The sequence below is a fragment of the Podarcis gaigeae genome, assembly GCF_964106915.1.
Source record: "Podarcis gaigeae genome assembly, chromosome: 3".
NCBI lineage: Eukaryota > Metazoa > Chordata > Lepidosauria > Squamata > Lacertidae > Podarcis > Podarcis gaigeae.
The window spans coordinates 76,557,505-76,580,195 of NC_139680.1; the positions used below are offsets into that span (position 1 = coordinate 76,557,505).

General features: G+C 41.7%; 1 protein-coding gene across 7 annotated transcripts in view; it reads right to left on the bottom strand.

Moving 5' to 3' along the window:
- The window catches only part of NID1 (nidogen 1), a 54,803-nt gene that overhangs the window by 24,142 nt on the left and 7,970 nt on the right, over positions 1–22,691 (bottom strand). For all 7 annotated transcript variants that reach the window (XR_014562484.1, XR_014562485.1, XR_014562486.1 and 4 more), the window contains exons 2-11: positions 19,288–19,587; positions 18,094–18,323; positions 15,423–15,838; positions 13,349–13,498; positions 12,333–12,584; positions 9,381–9,581; positions 8,790–9,032; positions 7,718–7,861; positions 6,564–6,692; positions 773–916 (exon numbers count right to left, since the gene is read on the bottom strand). Coding sequence is in view for 1 of the 7 variants with exons in the window: in XM_083732194.1 (XP_083588320.1) it covers positions 773–916; positions 6,564–6,692; positions 7,718–7,861; positions 8,790–9,032; positions 9,381–9,581; positions 12,333–12,584; positions 13,349–13,498; positions 15,423–15,838; positions 18,094–18,323; positions 19,288–19,587 (2,209 nt within the window). In the remaining 6 variants the exon portion in view is untranslated. The remainder of the gene's footprint in view (positions 1–772; positions 917–6,563; positions 6,693–7,717; positions 7,862–8,789; positions 9,033–9,380; positions 9,582–12,332; positions 12,585–13,348; positions 13,499–15,422; positions 15,839–18,093; positions 18,324–19,287; positions 19,588–22,691) is intronic.

Here is a 22,691-nt window from a genome sequence, read left to right on the forward strand (position 1 = left end):
GGGCAGCTATGACCACGCACATTGGTCAAAGTTTCATGATATAATGAGTTTGTGTCCATTGACTCACCATTCAAATAACTGATGTTTTAAGTTTCATAAGCAATGTTTTATACATGAACAGATTGTAGGTTGGGCAGTTGGTTCCAAAGCATAGAATCACAGCAAGCCAACCAAACTGCCAAAAAGACTGGGAGATATAGCATACCATGTGCTAAACTAGGGTAACCTAAACTAGGACAAACATGTTAGGAGAGAAAAGGTTGGGAACTTAAACCAGCTTAAACCAGCTTGGGAAAACAACACTGTGCATTGCGGTGCACTTCCACTAAAAGATTACTTTATGATATGTGCAGTCAGATGAGCTTTATAAATGGTACACTAAAGATCAGAAATCTTTTAACTGTTGATATGCAAATGAGGATGCTGACAATTTAAGATGCATCTCATAAACATGGATATTATCGCTATTGATTTGTTTATTTCTGCAATTTAGGATAGTCACATGCATTTGGGAATAGCAACATTTCCATATGAATGCCAGCAAACAACACTAGTAAAAAGAGGTTTTTAGACAAGATTAAAATGTGGAGAAAATGTGTGTAGCGAAGACAGTGTGGAAACTCTGTTTTATTATGGTTTTAGACTCCCAACTCAAAAAATTGTTACAGAAAGGGGGGGGGGGAGCCCAAACAAATTATTGAGGATCAGATAACCAAGCTGCACAAAGGCCTCCAAGGACAAGACAGAAGTGGGGGTACATGGTGCCACTTACCCTCGCAAGAACGTCCATCCCCAGAGAAGCCTGGTAGACATGCACAGATATAAGAAGAGCCACCAGAGTATATGCAGCGGGCACGCTGTGGGATGTCACAAGTGTGTGTTCCCGTCACACAATGATTGACGACACGTTCAATAGCTACAAGGTAGGAACACTCACTTTAATATTTTTTGAACAGAGGGAAACGCGAATGAAACAAAAATAAAACTAGAACTAACATTTTCAGTTACTTCTAGCATAAAAACTAACACTACACTAAGAATATATAACATTTTACATTACAGCACACTGAAAACTGGGTGTGGAAATCACACTAATTGTGAACAGCCCAAGCATTACTTGAAAGCTCTTTGGGGTTTCCCCAGACAATCCTATTGCCACCAGTAGTTAAATTGTATTTTGTCCTTCAAATCTATTACAGTTTCAACGCTTTCTCACTTGGGTCTTTGGGTTTGTTAGTCATCTGGTGGTCCTACTCCGCCAGTTACTTTTCCTTGTCATTTCTTTCACTCCCTTTAAGCTATGGATTTCTCAAATTTTCTTTTAGTGTGTTCAGTCACATGCAGCTGTTCAGAGACCACCTTTTTATGAGGCTTGCTCACAATTCTACGTAAGGTTACACTTCTGTGCTATCCTATATATAATCATTCCTCCTTAATGTCTTCCCCACCAATACTTCTGTTGCAAAGCCATAAATATTATTATTTTCACCTAACAGCTCTTTTCCATCCATCCTTGTTAACTGTACAAGTTATCCTCCCTGTCTCCTGGGCATGTGGTGAGGAATAGACCATTATATACAAAGGAAATGGCCTGTTCCCCAAACTACATGCCTAGGAGACAGGGAAAATTATTCCTTTCTCTTGTTTTTTTGCTCTTCAGTGGCAACAAAATTTGCACTTTCCTTGATGTATGGGGACACAAATAAACTTCTAATTGCTTTTCTTCCTCATAGCCCCTTCAGTTAGTTAATTACACAACCTTCACGATGCAAGTCCTGTTCTTCAGCTGATCTCTTCACTCAGCTCCCCTTATTCATTTTTATGTTTCCCCCTCACTCTACATGAGCTTATCAGCTAACCATTCTCTCATTATTAAATCTGTGTTTTCTTCCATTGTGCTTTCTCTCGAGTCAAATTTTCCCCACAATCCCTCCACCAACCCCACTTCTTCAAACCCTTATTAGTTTTCTTTACTTCCTTGCATTGTTTGAACTAGACAACAATGCTTCAGAATTTCTCAGGAAGAAAATGAATACTACAAGTATTGCCCATTGTGTGCAAAATTTAGATTCTGGAAGTTTAATCTACTCCATATGGTTCAGTAGAAAAAATAATCAAACCCAGAAATAGAGCATACATTTTCGTAGTGCAATACTGTATTATTATTACTACTGTTACAGTTGCTATTATTATTTTAAATTAATTAGTTTAATTTATAACCCATGTTTTCTCCCAAAGGGGCCCAGGGTGGGCAACTGATTTTATTAAAATGACTTATATACTGCTCTTCAGAACCATCATCTCACAAAGCATTTTACAATCACTAAAATACATAAACAACAATAATTAAAATACAGTAGTAAGACTACTGATTCTGATTACAATAAGAGACTGATTACAAACATAGACTAAAGTATCATAAAGCCAGCATTGTACACCTGGTCCAGCCAGTCTAACTGAGATGCCAACTTGACATGTTCATTTCCAAAGACCATTATAATGAAGTATGTGTTTAGAACACTTTTTTAAAAAAGAGTTCAGTAATGGGGGCCTTCCTGATTTCTTGTGGAATTGAGTTTTCTAAATGGGAGGCCTCTGCAGAAAAGGCCCTGTTCCTTATGCCCACCAGCCAAATAGCTTTTACTGTTGGGCATCTCAACATGCCCTCTTTCATAGGTCTTAGGATATGAGTAGGGCTGGTATGGGTGCAAGTGGACTCTAACCTGATCCCAAACCATTTAGAGCTTTAAAGGTTTTCACTAGTACTTTAACTTGTCTTTGAATTGTACTGGCAACCAGTGCAACTGGTCAGCATGATATAATCTAATTGGCCAGCCCAAAAACAAGCCATATGTATTTTGCACCAACTGTGGTTTCTGAGCTGCCCTCAAAGGCAACCCAAAGAGAGAAAATTGCGGTAGTCACTTTTGGAAGTTGTTAATGCCTGAATGAGCATAGTAAGGTCTGACCTCCCCATCAATGATTGGTTGAATTCTACTATCCAAGCTTGTTGAGTTTCCCTATCCACAATACTTCCATCTTATCTGGATTAAGCTTCAGATTGTTTAGCCTCATGCAACCCAGAAGAGCCTACTGACATTTGCTGAAGCTGAAAGGCATCAAAATATGTCGGTAAGTGAGGGACTCCTCAGTCTTCCACGCTGGATTTACATTACAACAAGGAGGTTAACCTGGGCTATTTGGAGCAAAAAATAAACCTATTAAGAAGGCATTACCAAGAGGTAAGGATATTACACAAAACTGAAAGGGGGAGGACCTGAAAGAGAAACAAGATTCTGGGCAGGGCTACCTTTCTTACTGTGGCCACCCGGAGAAGAGTGCGGAAAGTCAGAGCCTGCCAAGCCTTCCTCTACAATACTTTTAAGGACTAGGGAGTAATTTAAATGAAACAAGTTCCTCCCCAGTTTAACAGCATGGGGGACACTCTAAGGCACCCCATAGGCCAATGGCTAAGGGATGAAACAAACGACCAAGCACCACCATCTGAACCTGAACCTCCAGGAAAGACTGAAGTCACTGCAACACAAGTCCTCCAAATCCCAATGGAATAGCCAGAAGGTCGATGATCTCAAAAGCTACTGGGATAAGCAATGTCATCTCCTCATTCTGGCTGGCAGGCTGGCGAGGTATCTAATCAAGAGGGTTGAATACCTTAATATCAGCACTTCCCTTCCTCCCCTCCCCTCAAACCGAGGCTGGTGCCGTGAAATGAAATTATCTACAATGACATTTGCAAGGATAATAAAACACTGGCGGCCTCTCACAAATGCTGCTCACACAGAGAATGATTTACTATCTTACTAAAAACTAAGCCAAAGATGACCAAAGATTGTAATTTGGCAATCGCATCAGGACTCAGTAAGATATAAAAACATTGGCAGATGAATGAGTTCTAAACAAATACAAAACAATACCAAACTGAACAAGTCACTGCTAGGTTTTGACATCTGGGATTTAAGATAACTCTAGAGATACTCTGTATTCAAAACATGTCAGAAATAAAAATATTTTTACCATTCTTAAATCAAAAATTCATGAAAATTTTTAAATTTAAATTTCATTTTTACTGAAAAGGGGAGCCTTGTTTGATTTTGATTTTTAAAAAATTGATAATAATGCTTAAAGCAGCCTTCACAGCTTGCTCTATAGAGCATCCTACAGAACACATAGCCTGTCCTCACCATTTCTACCATGAAAGCTCTTCTTCTGAGGACTAAACCCTCAGAATATCTGCCTTTAGGGCACACACAGCTCTATTTTACAACACCTCACTGTTGCTCTGCACCTTGCTTTATGTGCTGCTGGAGGCAGCTGCTTCACTCGGTCTAATAGTAGAGCCAGTCCTAGAACTGGCAGCTAAATCTTAAAGGTAAAGGTACCCCTGCCCGTACGGGCCAGTCTTGACAGACTCTGGGGTTGTGCGCCCATCTCACTTAAGAGGCCAGGGGCCAGCGCTGTCCGGAGACACTTCCAGGTCACGTGGCCAGCGTGACAAAGCTGCATCTGGCGAGCCAGAGCTGCACACGGAAACGCCGTTTACCTTCCCGCTGGTAAGCGGTCCCTATTTATCTACTTCCACCCGGAGGTGCTTTCGAACTGCTAGGTTGGCAGGCGCTGGGACCGAGCAGCGGGAGCGCACCCCGCCGCAGGGATTCGAACCGCCGACCTTTCAATCAGCAAGTCCTAGGCGCTGAGGCTTTAACCCACAGCGCCACCGTGTCCTCTCCACCACACCTTAAAGCTGCAGGCTAGTTTAATAGGGGGCAAGACATGCCATGTCGCATGTATAGCTCTGTCCTCCAAAAGAGATAAATGGTCATGGGCCTTAGGGGGAACAGGCAGGCATTTTGCTACTTCTGCTCCCAACATCTGCTGCCTGAGGCACTCAGCTCACTTTGCCTAACCATAGAGGCAGAAGTGAATTTTCTTCCAAGTGAGCATGCACAGAATCAGACTATTAGATGGTTATCCACTATCTTTGGCAAAAGAGTGAGCTAACCAATTACTTCTGGGGGAAAGAGAAAGAAAGTAAACCATTCAGGAAATGCTTTGCTGTAGTCTCAAGCTCAAATTTCCTTCAAACAGATGTTTAAACAACTAAATGCAAGAAAAGAAAGATTTGATACAGTTGTTTGGCACATCCTACAAAGCTGTCTGTGTAAAGCTTCCACAAATCCTCTCATGTTACATAACTTTGCCATGTATTTCATCAGTCTTCATATATTAAAGACATTTATTATTGGATCAGCTGCACTTACAAGTCTTTCATCTTCCCCTCAGTACTCCTTACCAAAATTATTTACATAGGATGCTATTAATGGATGTTATTAATGGAAAAGACAGCATAGCTATCTCAGGCTTGTAGAACTTATTCCCCTCAGCCCAAAAGTAAAAAAAATAAAATCTTAATGGTATTGATTTAATCAGGTTTCAGATTTAAATGAATATACATTTATATATACAAATATGTATGTTTGAAATCTCAGTTGCAAAGAACACAGTATTCAAATATGAACTATAAGGAGGGCTGTCTTAAGCAAATGCGGTGCGGGGGTGCAAAGATCCGCCCAGCACGCCCCCCCTCCCAGGTTGCCCAGTCCCAGAGGAGGGCAGAGCCGGCCAGCCACCTCAGTGTCTCGCTGGCTCGGTTGCCCCCGAACTAATGGCGCAGCAGAAGAGCCTGTCACGGTGCTCCGACCAATGGGCGGGCTCTTCCCCGAACTCAACTCTCAGGCCCCGGACTCTAGGCCTGGGCCCTGAGATCCTGGTGCCAGGGTGCCCCACACCCCTAGTGCCTATGGGTAAGACGGCCCTGACTATAAGTGATGTCACACATGTGGGTGGGGTTGTTTTGTTTTGTTTACATATACTTTACAGCTCATTTTTAAAAAGTTGCCTGGTGATTCAAGGGAGAAGTGGGGTAGCCAGCTCCTGACTCTAGTCTGTTGACTCTTGCTTTAATGCTTCTGGATAACATTCAGAAAAAGCATTTAGGAATGGTATCTTCAATTCCTGTACAACTAGAGCCTAATCATCCCAGCCTCCTCTACAGTTTGCTATTGCAAGCAGGATACATCTCTGACCCACAGCAAGTTGTGGAAGAGAGAACAGACTGTTGCAGTGATGCAGATCAAAAGTGGGAGAGCCCATTCCAGGATGCTAAGTTTCTGACCTGGAACAGCATGCAGTCTTTAGGTCAGGACCTGGCATCCCTACTGAGGAGGAGGATAAGTACTTTGCATGAGTTAAAAAGGGCCCTGGCTTAGCTTAAACCAGATGCATGCTTTGGATGATGTCCAAAGCAGACCAAGCCTGCAGTGCCTATCCAGTAATAATCCTTTACAAAACCTAAATATTGCCTTCCCCAAATCAAGGAACAGCATTCTTTACATTTCTGATATTTTTCAAATAAAATAAACAAACTTTTTTTTTACAAAAACAACCAACAAATTAAGGGAAGTATTAAAAATAACCTCTATCTTCTCCATCAGATCTCAGTTTCCTATTAACAATAACAGAAAGTTTCCAAAATTAAAACTCACCCACACACGTTCGCCCATCAGCTGAGAATTGATATCCCTCTAGACACTCACATCGGAAAGTCCCTGGCTGATTAATACAGTCTGCATTGTCACCGCACACTGTTGGTTGCTCCTGACATTCATCTATATCTACAAAAAGAGGCAATGTTATTATACGGAGGTCACTAATATAATTCCTGAAGGGCAGGCCATGACATATGTATAACTTAGGCATCTATTTTAGCTGAAGTAAAGTTACATATTGAAAGTCTGTTTAAACTAAGCTCTTGTATGTGACTGCAGTCCAATGCCTAGATAAAAATAACTGAATCTCCTCTGATTGCAGGATTCAAAGTATTTGCCAAGTAACATGTCAAGGCACAAGTGATAAAGTGCACAGTGTCTTACTCTGCCATTTTGGTAGGTTGATTAATTTGTACCTGCCCTATTCCTAAGAGCTTGGTACAGTAATTTAGAATTGAAACAACATGATCCAACCTAGATTCAATGCACAGTTGCAGATAAAAATTCCCCTGATTTGATTTGATTTCTTATAAAGTAGCCTCAGGATGCTGTGAACTTGAGGGGAGGAACTGTGGAGGAATTAGGCTACTTTATTATTTCCTCTCCAGCTATTTTTCTGCTCAAAACCACTCCCACCTCCTTTTCCCTCAAAGGTGGGCAGGTCCTCCTTTAAGTCTGTTGAAGTTCTGCTAGACCAGAGCTTTTCAAACTTTTCAAGTTTGTGGCTTTTGGGACATGCATCATTTCGCGACACAATAATTCAGTTTTGCATCACTTCGCAATGCGAAATTTCATAATTCAGTTTTACTAGCAACCAGAGGCTAAACTAACCCCTTTCCAGCCCCAGGAGGAGTGCAGGGAGCATTCATGCGACACACCTACACACTGCAGCCGACATACTAACATGTTGCATCACACAGTTAGGAAAGCTCTGTGCTAGACGACGTTTCAGGGAAAGATAATAAGTCACTTAGGAAGATGTCCTATGGATATGTTTTAGTGGATCCATAGCGATGTTGGTATCAAGCAGCTAAACTCAAAGTTCCAAGAAAATATCCCACTGAATTCACTTGCAGCATCTTTGAGTTCAGCTGTTTGAAAACTCTATGGAAGTCAGTTTATTTTTTTCATAAAGAGATATATTTTCATACCATAACATGTACGTCCGTTTCCTCGGAAGCCCACAGAGCATTCACAGGTGAACTGATTGCCTGTTCCTGGACGGCAAACTGCATTTGTGTCACATTGGTGGGTCCCTGTGTAGCAGGGATTGTGGCTTTTATCACCTGTACCATCTGTCAAAAAGCCACGGAAGAAACAAAAATGAGAATGCATGTAATGATCTCAATACTGCTACTGCTATACTACTATACATTTACAAGGACTGGCCTTCAGACACGTAATACATGGCTTGGGAGAGCATTTCTCATAAAGCTTAGACTCTCCATGGTCAATTGCTTTCAAACACACTTCTCTAGTTTGACACTAGAACTAATTCCTTCAAACAAACAAACAAAAAAACAAACAAAATCTTCAAATACCATGGCTATAACAGTAATGATGGTAAAGATGTATTACTTATAGTCCAAAGCCATTATCTTAAACATTTCTAACTTTTTTCATTATATACAGAGAGGAGCTCTCAATCAGTAGTAGCTATGGAAGGGGAAGAGAACAATTTCTATGCTTGAGGGATGCAATCCCTCTTTGGTAGTTTCTCAGCAGTCACATACTGGGGTTGGCCAGGGCTGTGGGTAGGAGGAAAGCCAAAAAGAGGGTGAGGTCAGAGCCAGTAGTGGGCAGACCTACCCCTTCTCTCTCCTGCCCCAAGAAAAAAAAATCACCCCTGCATGGTTCCCCATTCCTGAATCATGACACAAAAAGTTCATCACATGCCACATGTCCCAGAATAATGGCTGTGATTTTGCATCTGCTATGAATGTGGAACATTTCATATACTTTTGTGCACTCTTCTGCAAGCTGTATGCCAATCAATGGAGAGCAAAGGTGGACAACTTCTGTTTGCGCACTTCTCAGAGATACCTGGCTGGCTTCTGTGGGAAGCAAGAGTTGGAATAGATGTACCTTTAGTCAGATCCTTTGGGACCATTCTTACAAATAATCTCTTCTGTTTGACAGCCCACAGGGTAAAAGAGACAGGAATCTAATGAACCTTAAAACAGTACAATGGAAACAAACCAGAAAAAAAAACACTGAACATACCAATTGGACCAATCGAATTGCTCATGGCATATCGTAAAATTTGTTCATCTCTGTTATACAAGACAAAGACACTGTCCACTGATAGCTGCTGAGTCGCTGAAACTGGATGGTGAGAGTCATCGTGAATGCACTCTTCAAATGTGATTGTCTGCCGCCATTGGTATGGAACTGTGTAAGATGGAGACACTCCATCCCTTTCTGGTTCTGTCACTGTATACTCTCTAGTAGAAGACGATGTGATAACTGAAACAAGGAAAGAATTTATATAAATAAGAAGCAAATTAAAATATTGAGTAAATTCATTCAATCTTTGGTACTCACATATGAGTGTATTAAAAAAACACCCCAAGCTATGATTGTTACTTTATATACAGCTAGAAATTTTAATTTGTGTATTGAAAATTTGTATAGGAACCAAATTGTATAGGAAAAGATTAGTCTAAAAGCTCTTCAAATGTTACAGTGACAAGCTTCTTGACAAATGTAGGACAAAACAGAAGATTCCTCTTGCAGCGCTCATTCTTGTCACAGGCTCAGACAACTTGTTAAAATGAAATGGAAGTAGCAAGGTTTTGCAACTATTCAACTCACCTGAGCTAGAAGAGTGATAGAGCTCAGTGTAGGGCTCTATATGAACTGAAGAACCAAAGGGGATCTCAGGCACTTTGCCTTCAAGTTCTGTGCTGATTGTAAGATGTCCATGTTCATCAATTCCACTGAATTTCTGTTTAATGGTCACCCTTTCATTGTTGTTGAGGAATGTAACTTCAGCTTGTCTTGTAAACTCACCACCTAGAAGATTAATGAAACTTTTTATTTCTGTTTTTAAATAAACATTCACCATGTGCTGAAACACATACAGTTGAGACCGCAGTCTCCTTAAACTGAATGTGCTGTCAAACCTACACTATGGGATCTGGTTATAATTGATGGCCCTTCGTTTTCCTAGTTAAAGAGAAATGTATACATTACCAAAGACTGAAATGACTGAAGGGTTCTCCAGCATTACTTCTGATAAGGAATGGATTGCAGACTGGCTTATGATTCATTTGGTGACAGTTTGTAAACTTACTTCTCTCCATTTCCTGGACACAACTTGACCACAGCCTACTCTAAAAATGGCATCCCTATGTGATGGAATTTCCAGAACTGATACCAGCAAAATTTGAGATGGAATTGTCAATGTATGTGTCATTTTCAAGTGTGATCTATACTGGGATTGCAGAGATGAAGATGCAAAATTTGATTTAAATTTTTAATATTAAAATATGTTGTATGCCCAAGTGCTGGTATTTGCATCCTATTTTTGAAGGGCAAATAAGTGAAATGGACAAGACACCAGCCCCTTAAACTCTCTAAAAATGAGTTGCAATTAACAACCCTCTTATCCATTTCACCTATGTTTGCCTTCTCCATCCACAGAACAGTGGCAAGAGTAGCACAGGAGCTTTATTGGGGAATCGAGCGGGTTGATGAAGTTCCCCAAACAGCAGCAGGTGGGAACTCCAATTGAGAGAAGAACAATTTCCCCTTCCCAAGTGGAGCAGCAATGGTAGGATGAGTGATTTTTACATGGGTGTCCAGTTTTCAAAGGCTTAATTTCTGAGCAGAGTTACAGTGGTACCTCTGGTTACAAACTTAATTCATTCCGGAGGTCTGTTCTTAACCTGAAACTGTTCTTAACCTGAAGTACCACTTTAGGTAAACCTGAGGTAGCACTTTAGTTAATGGGGCCTCCCGCTGCTGCCGCGCCGCCACCACACAATTTCTGTTCTCATCCTGAGGTAAAGTTCTTAACCCGAGGTACTACTTCCAGGTTAGCGGAGTCTGTAACCCGAAGTGTTTCTAACCGAAGGTACCACTGTACAGTTATTCCTTCTGGTTATGCATTGCATTGGAACTACATGCTGTGCCGTTAGTATTGAATTAGTAGGATCTGAATATAGTGCTAACAAAATAAAATGCTTTTCACGCACATAAGCTGACAAACAGTACTGGTTTTAATGGGGGGGTGGGAATAGTACAGATTTCAGAATAATTTCTCCCAGCTTAATTTTCCTAAAACAGCATGGTAAATGCTGTTACCTTCATAGTATCAGCTAAATGTTGTAATTTTTGAAACGAGTGAACTTTCTCCCCTGTGACCTTTCAAACAAAAGACGTATTTGAAGTAATATCAGTGGGGAGCAGCTGTTTTGAAGCAAAAATGTAAACAATGAAATTCAAGAAAAGCCTGAAGTTGCCCTTTGCTCAAGAGAGTTTCCTGTCTGCTTGCTTTCTACTGATCACTTTTTAAGCTTTGGTGCAATACCAAAACTACATAAGGGGAAAGGGGGTTGTTTTCACTCCCCCACAGGCAGGTAGTGTGATAAACTGGTGGTTGTGTCCTGATGAATGTCCTTTGCCTACATTTATTATTCAACCTAGGGACGCGGGTGGCACTGTGGGTAAAACCTCAGTGCCTAGGACTTGCCGATCGTATGGTCGGCGGTTCGAATCCCTGCGGTGGGTTGAGCTCCCGTCTTTCGGTCCCAGCTCCTGCCCACCTAGCAGTTCGAAAGCACCCCTAAGTGCAAGTAGATAAATAGGTACTGCTTTATAGCAGGAAGGTAAACGGCGTTTCCGTGTGCTGCGCTGGTGCTGGCTCGCCAGAGCAGCTTCGTCACGCTGGCCACGTGACCTGGAAGTGTCTCCGGACAGCGCTGGCCCCCAGCCTCTTAAGTGAGATGGGCGCACAACCCTAGAGTCAGACACGACTGGCCCGTACGGGCAGGGGTACCTTTACCTTATTATTCAACCAGTCAGAAGGAAGAGATTTCAGTGGGAGCTCGGTTAACAGCACCTTTTCCACCTGCACAAATTGCTGTGCCATTAATTTTATTATACTTACTGAATTTACACAGCCACCCAGAAGTAACTTAAGATCACAGGGCAGTTCAGAAAACAAATACATCTGTATCGCCCTCTTCTCTGCAGTCTGAGTTATTACTATTCTAGTATTCAAGCTCCCCCAGTGATCCTCAGATGAAGGACGGCATAGAAATTTTAACAACAACAACATACAACACAATAACTAATAAAATCCAAAACTACAATTAAAAATATGTATTGCTGCAGATGGCTCTTGTTACTAGCTTCTTCTGTGACCCAACTTTCCCTCCATCTAATTTCCTTTCCTTGGTCTAGGCAGTCCACAACACCCTGGACAAAATCACCAATGCTTTACCTCTCACCACTTGCTAGCAGCCCAAAAGTAAGGTCACTACTGGGATGGGCAGCAAACAATATGGACTTTTATACCTGTGCCTGATGATTCTTTGCTGTCACTTGTTTCTCTAAATTAAGTGTTCCTGTCTTACAGAAATTAAGAGAGGTTCGTGTAACGTTACAAAAATGGTCTATGGAGGAATATAATATGTTTCTGAGGCATGTCCTTTGAAGCAGATTGGCAACAACGAACTTCTTTATTTTACAACAGAGTCCCTGTGAATTGTCTACAAAACAGATGCACGCAACTTTTAAAAAGCAAATGTAAAAACTTACCAGTAATGCTGAATCCATTTTTATATCCTTGTTGCTCCACAGCAAACATCCACCCAATGATACCTCCAATAGAGGCAAGAGGAAGCAAGGAGAAACCCAAAGCTTCTGGGATTGTGCTGATGGCAGTGTACGCCCGTCCATGGTTCATCACGACGTAAGAGTGGAGGTCAGTGTTTTCAAATACAATTGGGACTGGATTGTTTCCTACAAAGATCCGTCCTTTGACTTTTCCATTGACTCGCTGAGGAGAACCTTTTTATAACAAAACCAAAGTAGCCAGGTTATATAGCACAGCCATTATATATTAAAAGCTTTGAAGCACCACACTTAAAAACACTGGTCTGTGTTGTAAACTTTGTATGTTTATTACAATGTAAAATAATAACAGATCACAATAATGAGAAACTAGGCACTGCCTTATTCACTTTAGACAAATGAACCAATTACATATATATGTTGATATTTACATAGAATATATTTGCTATGTTCATCCATACATCTTTAATCTCGATTTGTAAACTTCTGAACTCCTTTATATGCTGAGAATCAGCTCTAATTTCAACTAGTTTCCTAATTTGGAATAAAAAGTGCACTATGTGTTTATTTGCTTCTAAGGTTCAATAAAAAATGGAACTGCATAATTTGCTCATCCAATGTAGTATTACATAATGTAGTTTCTTCTGACAATTTAATGAGTTTCACAAACCAAGTTCCTCTAGTGTTGCAGATCTCTAGTTTTCCTGAACCTTTCTTCAGTAAGAGGTTTAAACACAAGCATAAAATGTATCCCATTTATCAGGTTGGTTAACCAAGTCTTTTATCTCTAAGTATTAATCTAAAAGGGTGGTAGGTGACAGCACCTTCCTTTTATCACTGCAACATGCTCAATCCCTATGCTTTGCGTTGCTGGAGATATGATGGAAATAATTGCATTCAGTAGGAAAAAAATTGATCATTAAAATCCATATGTGTAGTATATATTAGAATCATGAGTTTTGAAACAATTTTTAAATTACCTTCTGCTACGCACTGCCTGCCATTTCCTTTGTAGCCAGCACTACAACTGCAACAAAAGCCATTTGGATAGTCTGTGCAAACAGCATGAACTGAACACTGATGACGGTTGTTTGCACAGCTTTGCTGGACATCTGTACTGTAACGAAACACTGCAGAGAGAGTAAAAAAGGAAAGTTCTCACCATAATGCATTTCAGAGAGCGGTTGGTCAGAAATGTTGCCCCTGTCTTAGCCATAAAGCATCTTAACCCACACATGGTGAGTTTTATTTTCCCTGTCACTTTGCTTGGCAGCTGTGAAATAAATAGTCATCTGGCAGGACAGCAAAATATACCACCACTGGGAGACAACAGGAGACCCTATTCCTGCTGCAGGAGAGTTGCCTCCTGCACTAGCACTGCTGCATAGCCCTCTGGTTATGAAACACAAATCTAGATTTATGAAACAGAAATCTAGTTATTTTCTGTTTTGCTTTTCCTTTTTTAAAAAGCTGTTTGAAGCTTCAGATGTGTGTGGAAGGTGATAAATAAAAAAATAATCTGAAGGGAAGATACATGCCTGCATGTACACAATAGACATACAGGAGGACTTTGCCAAGTGTTCCTGGGCATAGATTTGCTGGCCTGTATTTTGAAACATGAGCAGCACCTTAAAATACATTGTCCACTGCAGGGACATGTAATGGACATGCTGTAAATGCCTGCTTTGTGACATATAAAGCAGCCTTCAGAATGTCATTAGTCATTAGCAGGCATTTGGTCCATGGGGAAGTAATTACAGCTTACACAGGGGTCAAATCTATGGGTCCCTACAGACTGGACTATGCTGATTTCCAACACAGTCACAATGAGTCAACCAATGTTTTGATTCACAGCACTCTCCTTCCTAGCTCAGTTGGTTAGAGCGTGGTGTGGATTAACACCAAGGTTGCAGGTTCGACCCCCGTATGGGACAGCTGCATATTCCTCCACTGCAGGGAGTTGGACTAGATGATCCTCAGGGTCCCTTCCAACTCTACCATTCTAAGATAGTTGTGAACCAGGATTTCTATCACAGGAATTTATATTTTGCTTTTAAACAATTATATTAGGGAACACAAATTAACATAACAGCACTTATTGTGCTACATGTAATCATTACGGTTTGCTCATTTCACAGGGCTGTTCTTGACAAAGTATTGCCTTTCTTTAAATAACTATTTTACCTCAGTGTTCAGTCTAAAAGGCCCTCCCACATACATTCACACAAATATTCCCAGTGGCTTACAGATCAATAAAAACAGGAACCCTGACCTCAAGTTTACAATCTAAAAGTTATAAGGAAAAGCGTAACAATATGAGGAGGAAGGAGGACAACAAGCAAATTCAGGCATCCATTTTAAAGTAATGTCTTATACTGACCAGCCAGACTGGAAACAGTTCAGAGACAGGAAGAGCCAAAAGGAATAGGTCTCTCAGCAGAGCCATCCAAGTGGCCCTGCTTCCTTTTCTTCCTTTGCTATAGCCTGGCTGCAGCCAGACAGGAGTGGCTGTACTTCACTTCCCTCCCTCTGAAGTAATGGTTGTGGCAACTGAGATATCACATCTGAGGAGTGATAGTACAGTATAGATCTTTATAGCCTAGCAGGGACTCCTAGGGCATGCAGGAAAATCCTGTTAACCCCTACCAACTGGCTGAATTTGAGGGCTGCACACACTGTTCTCATGATGCCAGTGAATATTGGCTGCAGACAACAACAACAACAACAATTTATTATTTATACTCCCGCCCATCTGGCTGGGTTTCCTACTGGAGACTTGTGCCCTTAGCTCTCAATGGCATAGTGGTGAAGGAAATAGGCTCTGGAGGATCTGTGTCCAATTCTCTCCCCCTCTCACCCCCCCATACTCTTTCTCTCTCTTTATATATAATTTTTAAGCTCTGAGAGAATCTGGCCTCTCTGGGGAAGAGAAACAGGACTCATAGATGGTATATGTACATATTATTCAAACAGGCTACTGGGTTTTGATCAGATCATGATGCTAGTCAATTCTATCATTCCTGAAATGACCATTCAAATACCGAATGACCTTACCAATTCCAGTTTCATCATCTTCTTCTACATCAATAATCTGAGTGTGGTGCCTGGGAAATTGCTGGTTTGGAAACTGGAGAGGTGGGCTTTTCCCTGTGGGGAACGGATTCGCAGCTGGAGGATGCTCTGTTAAAGCTTGATAAGGAGGCTGAAAGCCATCTGCTTCTGCTGGCTGAGGTAAGTTGTAGCTAATGTGCAGCTGATCTCCTCTGCTAGAAATATCTTCGGTTACTTCCGGCTGGTTTATTTCAATGGAACCTTGCTCTAATATGGGCGGTTCTGTAGCCACTTCTTGGAACTGGTCATAATCACTATACTCTGCACTGGTAGCAGTCTCAGTGACTTTGGCTGGCAGGATGCTATCTGAGCCACCAATCTCAAATGCCCAGACTCCTTGTTTTCCCATATTGCTGCTCCTAAAAGAAAAGAAATCTCTGTTTATTAAAGCAAGAACTGTACATTTTATATTTTTTTTAAGTTAATTTTATCTATGATTTGATTGCCACAACCACGATGCTAACACATTTGCTCAAAATCAGACTTAAGTTGCACACCACTCCATGCAAACCACTTCCCAAGGAAATTCCATGCCACCTAAGTTGGGCCTTAATGTGTGAGCAACTCATTTGTTCAGCCTATCATGAACAAACATTCACACTGTAATGGCTTTCCACCACCACCAACACCTTCTCCCTTTGTTGTCTATTTGTTTTTATTTATTTGTAAGAAATTTTTATTGGGTTTCATAAACAAGGATAATAGAAATTTTAAAAATCATACAAATAAATAGACCTAGTCTCATGTAATTTGTTTATCACAAAAATAGCATAATAGATTTGCAGTAATATCTGCAACATATGGTTCATTTTTAGTGGTTAATGTATAAGTTCTTAGTTCATGAACTGGTTTAAACAAAAACAAAGAGGAATCAGGATAGAACAGAGTTAACAGATAACATTCAACATTGCATAGCTAAATGCCTAATCGGGAGCCCTTGTGGTTGTGTTTAGATTAAGTATGAGTAATGGTCATTTTTGCTCAATGAAACAATATAAAGTGTTGGTATATTGACGAATGTGGGAGAGGGGTTCAAAGTCAAATATTAATTATGTTTAAATTTAGATCAAGCAGACGGAGCCAAATGCTGATTAGGGGTGTGTGTATTCAATTTCTGCAATACTGGCATACAGTGGCAGAGGAAGAGGGGAGCAGGGGGAGCGTACTGCCCCCTGTAGCACAATCCCGATGGGGAGCCATTGCGGCTGTCCCCTGCCCGCGCTCAACGCCACGACCCTACGGGCAGTGTGCCATGCCCCCAGGATGCACGCCACGCCCCCAGGACATGCATCAGCCATGCCCCCACCTGCTCTCCACCCCCCCCCCCAGTGCCAGAGCATGAAGCTCCGCCACTGCTAGCATATGCTATGAAATTAACCACACTGGGGTAAAGCCATCTTTCTTGATTTGTCCACATGTCATTTGTAGTTTATTTGTTAATCTCTCAAGGAGGGCTGTTTCCCAAACTGTTTTCTTACTACATGTATATGATTGTGCTAGAAAGGTCTTTCCAGTACGTATCTGGTTATATTGTCTCTCGCTGCTTCTAATAAATGGCTTATTAATTCTTTATTATGTAAATCCAGATTATTGTCTTGGAATAGATTCAATAAAGCTAATTCTGGTCTTACTTGCAATTACTGTTTTGTTATTTTATTAATTCCTTCGAATACTGAATTTCAGAAAACCTGGATTTTTGTACATTCCCAGCACATGTGGAGATATGTACCAAGTGTGGGGCAGCCCCTCCAGCAACATGCTTTCTAGCAATTAGGTACCATCTATAGGTGAGTTTTAGAGTTAATTCTCTATTGATTGCCAAATAGACTTGAAAGGTATTTTTGACCAAAGTCTATTCCACTGACTTGGGTCGAGGTTATCACCAAAATCACATTCTCACTGATAACTAATGAACAAAAAAGGAGAGAGTGGAAAGCCTTACTTTGTTCCCCATCAAATCCCCACCAGGAATGAATTTATATTGTTTATTCTTACTGTGATAGAAGCTTCAGAGTATATTTGTTTCAAAATTTGTTTGATTTGGGGGCCAAAATGCATTTTAGATCTTTGTTGTCTATTTAGAATGTCAAACTTGAAACTGACTTTTAGAATACAGTGGTACCTCAGGTTAAGTACTTAATTCGTTCTGGAGATCTGTTCTTAACCTGAAACTGTTCTTAACCTGAAGCACCACTTTAGCTAATGGGACCTCCTGCTGCCGCCACACCGCCGGAGCCCGATTTCTGTTCTCATCCTGAAGCAAAGTTCTTAACCTGAAGCACTATTTCTGGGTTAGCGGAGTGTGTAACCTGAAGTGTATGTAACCCGAGGTACCACTGTATGAAAATGTAAAGGGACATGCACACTGATGGTGCTTCATCAGTGACTATAACAGGTACATATAACAGGTACACAGGTGGAAAAAACTTTTAACATTTCTGATCCCTTATCCTCAAATAAAATAAGAATGCTGATTTAGAAATGAATATCAAAAACCCTTTTCATGTTTATGAAGATTAACTGCATTTTGTGATATAGATTACTAACATCATTTACGTATCAAAAAGTCTTCTAGGAAATACAGTTTTTTTAAAAAATAAAATAAAAAGCATACTTGTGCAGATTTCCAATGAACTCTTCTTCATTAGCAATTATATTGTATATTCCAGGTTTTACCCATAAGAAGTAATTTGTAGAGGGTTGACTGAAGCCAACAACAGCCGGGATAATTTCCTTATTATTTTTAGTATGTGTACTATGGAACTGCAAACCATCCTCTGGATAAAGGAAAACAGCATAGGAACTCGAATCAGAAGACGCTAAAACAGCCTGGAATGTGTTTCTCTGTGGAGAAGATTTAAATTTAATTTATTTGTAGAAAAAAATTGCAAGATTGGACATAAAGACGAGACTCTGGGTTTGTGCACACTGGAGTTCACTGTGTCCTTTCAGCTGTTTGCATTCCCCATCAATTTGCACAGAACACATGACATCACCCAACACCAATCATAATGCTTTTCCCTTGTAAATTCAAGTTTATCTGATACAGGGATAATCCAGTAAATTGGTGGAAATTAGGATCCAAACTGCTCCATTTGGAGTCATAGAAAATTGGTTTTATTGTTTTTGGGTGGGTCAGTTATCACTTTGTGCTGCTCCCCATCCCATGTTCCCTGCTTTCTTGTTGCTTCCATTTCTTTTTCAGCTATTCTCATAGCATAGCTATATATACATTTGATCCCTCAGATTTGCACAAAGCCAGAAAACTGCACAAGCAAACCACATTAAAAATTTACAATTGCTTCACTGTGTGCTTTTGCACACTTCCTGGGCAGGGTTTTTTGTTTTTTTAAACAAAGTGTGTGCACGCAGACAGCTGTGTGCATGTCCTGTCAGTACTTAACTGACACATTAGAACAAAACAAGGCAGAGACAAACACAAATAGAATCAAGGATTTATTATCTTTAGGAGTATCCTCAAAACTATTCTTCCAAAAACAGATATTGTTTTGGACACTAAACATAACAGAACTTTGTAATTCATAAAATGAAGAAGTCCGACTGCAGATCCAAAGCATTCATTTGACATATTAAATCTGAAGTTCTGAATCTGCATAACTAAGATAAATTTACAACCTGCATCTCTCTTTTCCAAAAAGCCTTTGCCATTCCTAGGCTGCAAGCTACATCCATTTACTAGGGGGTAAGCTCCAAGCAAAGACACATAGGCCTGCAGTTTCACTTAGTCTGCATATCGTCCAGGTACCGTACTTCTCATTTGTCTATTGCTATGCTGTCATAAGCTCACCTTCACTTGCAGAGCGACATCTTCTCCAGGTCCTGCATAAGGAGCCACAGAATCCCAGGTAACAATGACAACATTGCTTGGATCAAAGGCAGACTCTGGAAAGCCCCTTTTAATATACTGAGCAGCAAGCTGGAGGACATCTGGGGATGAATCTTCCCTGTAGTACACTTTCCCATGTCCGCCTGTAGTATCCAAATCAGCATAAAAGGGAGCGATACCTCCAAAACTGACTGGAAGCTGACCAGGGTTATCTTCGTCCATTGATGGCTCACTTACTGCAATGATGCCATTAGTAAGAACCTAGAAAAATAATTAGGAAAATGTTAAAAACAGTGAATACATGCTAGATATAGGGATGGATGGATGGATGGATGGATGGATGGATGGATGGATGGATGGACAAATCTGTCTATTTGGTTTCTTTTACCTTCTCATTTTTCTCCCAGTTTTAAGCTCAGTTCTTCACATTGCCCATCAGTTTTCAAACTTCTTTTAAAAAGGGGGGGAGGAGTCCTCACAATGATTTGTCAACATTTTAGTGTACATTTCTCATATGCGTTTTTGCTAGCAATTTCCCCTAGCATAATACATTCAGTTTTCACAAACGCAGCATTTTGGGTTGGACAACTGCATCACAAAATTCAGGGAAGTGCAGACTTCAAGTGCATTTCTATTTGTGTACTGCCTCAGGAAGCAGGAACTAGGTAAAAAGGTAGAGGGACCCCTGACTGTTAGGTCCAGTCGTGGACGATTCTGGGGTTGTGGCGCTCATCTCGCTTTATTAGCCAAGGGAGCCGGTGTACAGCTTCCGGGTCATGTGGCCAGCATGACTAAGCCGCTTCTGGCGAACCAGGGCAGTGCACGGAAACACAGTTTACCTTCCTGCCGGAGCAGTACCTATTTATCTACTTGCACTTTGACGTGCTTTCGAACTGCTAGGTATGCGACGTTAACATATGAGAGTGCTGGAGGTGAAATAGTTAAACAAGTTACCCTGTGATGGCCTGGGAATCTGATTCAGAATCTGAACCTGAGGAGTCCCAGCCTGCACAGGAGTCCCCGCCTCCAGGGGCAGCTGAGCCAGGGCAGGGGCTTGAATCTGAAGGGCCTGCACCTGTGCCGGATCCTCAGGAGCAGACACCAGATGTATCCACTCTGGCTCCGGAGGTGATTGAGGGCCCATTGCCTGCAGGTGCACCTCTCCCAGCCCTGTCAGGGGAAGGTGAAGCTGCCCCTGGGTCCAATAACCCTCCAGCCTCTCCTGAGCTGCAAGGGCTCAGGGCAGAGAGGCGGAGGGAACTAAGTTCTCTGAGGAGGAGTGCTCGCCTTAAGGCCAGGAGAGGCGGGTCACCTGTGGGCCGGGACCGCCCCTGGCCTCAGAGGAAATAAAGGCCAGTCAGCCCAGTCCCAGGTGGCGGGAGCAATGTCGTTGGAAACCTGTTTCTGCCAGCACCCAGACCTGTTCTTCCAGAGTTCCCGTCCACGCCCGGCTTCTTGCTTTGGACCCTGCTTCGCCCTTGCTGGACAGTCTCCAGACCCTCGACCCAGGACCGGACTCTGACCACGCCTCACAGTAACCTCCCCCCAGGACCAGCACATACCCAATCAGAACCCGGGGGTGGAGTCAGAGGGACTATAAAACCAGCTCTGGGAGGGGCGAAGGGAGGAGTTTGTTGGGAGTTGGGTGGTTGTTTGGAGTGGGAGTGAATTGGGATAGAGTCTGTGGGTAGGTTGAGTTAGTGTAGAGAAATAAGCTGAGTCAGGAACAGTTAGGAACTAGGAAGACAAGTAAATAACCGAGAGGTGGTTTAGTGAGTGAGACCAGGTAGCGGAAGTTATAGGTCTGGATAGGCACCCCATGATTGTAATTGACTGATACCGTTTATGAAACCACGCACTTGTTAAACTGCAATAAATAAACAGAAGTTTATGTTCCAATTTAACCCTGACTGGACCAGTATTGTATCAGGTAGGGCCTGGGTGGTGGCAGTGAGAAATAAAGTGGTGGCACAGGGATCAATAGATGGTGAAACGTCCGGGGACCCTGTGTGATCACCCACTAGGTTAGCAGGAGCAGGGACCGAGCAATGGGAGCTCACCCCGTCGCGGGGATTTGAACGGCCAACCTTCTGATCAAAAAGCCCTTAGGCTCTGTGGTTTAGACCACAGTGCCACCCGTGCCCCTCAGGTACTAGGTAGTTTTGTATTAAAAATGCTAACCAAACCTAATTTATCCCCGATTCCTACCAGCAGCGACTTCCTGTTTCACAATTAGACCAGGTTACAGAGCCTCCTTATCTGCCATGGCCTGTGGTCTCTGCTATGTTGCAATGTTACGTAGACCACTTAAGATGTCAAGAAGAAAAAACTCTATACTTTGCATCTTTCGCTGATTACATTATTGCATCCTTGGCATTTCCTTATCAAAATACAATCATGAGTGTAATCATTCCAGGCTCTTCTCAAACAGACACAGCTGTGCTGTTCTCCAGAATATCTACAGGATGCCAAAACAACAGATACAACAGACACACTTTCTGGTGAGATAAAAATCCAAGCTGCCCAAAGCTCTGATGCAAAGACATTTGCAAAAATGGCATAGGAAACTTTTGTATCAATGAGTAGAGAACTTTGGCAAATAGGAATATCTGACATTGCAGGTAGCTGGCATGTAAATCTGTGATAGGAAATGACTCGTACATAAGATATAGAGCATTGATCATGACTTTCCTAGTACAGACTGGAGATGTGACACACAGCAAATTCTTCCAGCCTTGGAGTAGCTGCTTCAGCCATTTACAGTTCAACAGAGCACCATGCCTCCAAATACAATTTTCATACATTTTGCGAACACTGAATATTCAGGACTTACTCTAGAGTGTAGTTTGTAAGTTAAGGATAGAGTAGTAGACAATAATAGGAATTCAAATAGGGTGGGTGTGGTTGTGCATACACAAACACACCATTTGAATTCCTATTATTGTCTCCAAGTTTTAAATGAACCCTTTCATGATACCTAATAAAGCTGTCTAAGAGAGTCATCCTAATCCTCTTCCCCAAGCCTGGCTGAGGCTTTATAGAGCAGCAAGGACACTGCTGCATCTACATTCTATGTGTGGCACCCTGCATGGACCAGAGGCAGGCAGGCAGCTGCATCAGCAAGGAGCTGGCACAGCCATTGGGCCTAAAATGGGACCCATGCTGTCAGAACTGTTACAAATTAAAAGTTACAATAGCATCTGACCTGGTAGTAGCGCCTGCCCTGTGGAACGCCCTCCCATCAGATGTCAAAGAAATAAACAACTATCTGACTTTTAGAAGACATCTGAAGGCAGCCCTGTTTAGGGAAATTTTTAATGTTTGATGAATTATTGTATTTTAACCTTTTTTGGGAGGAGGCCACC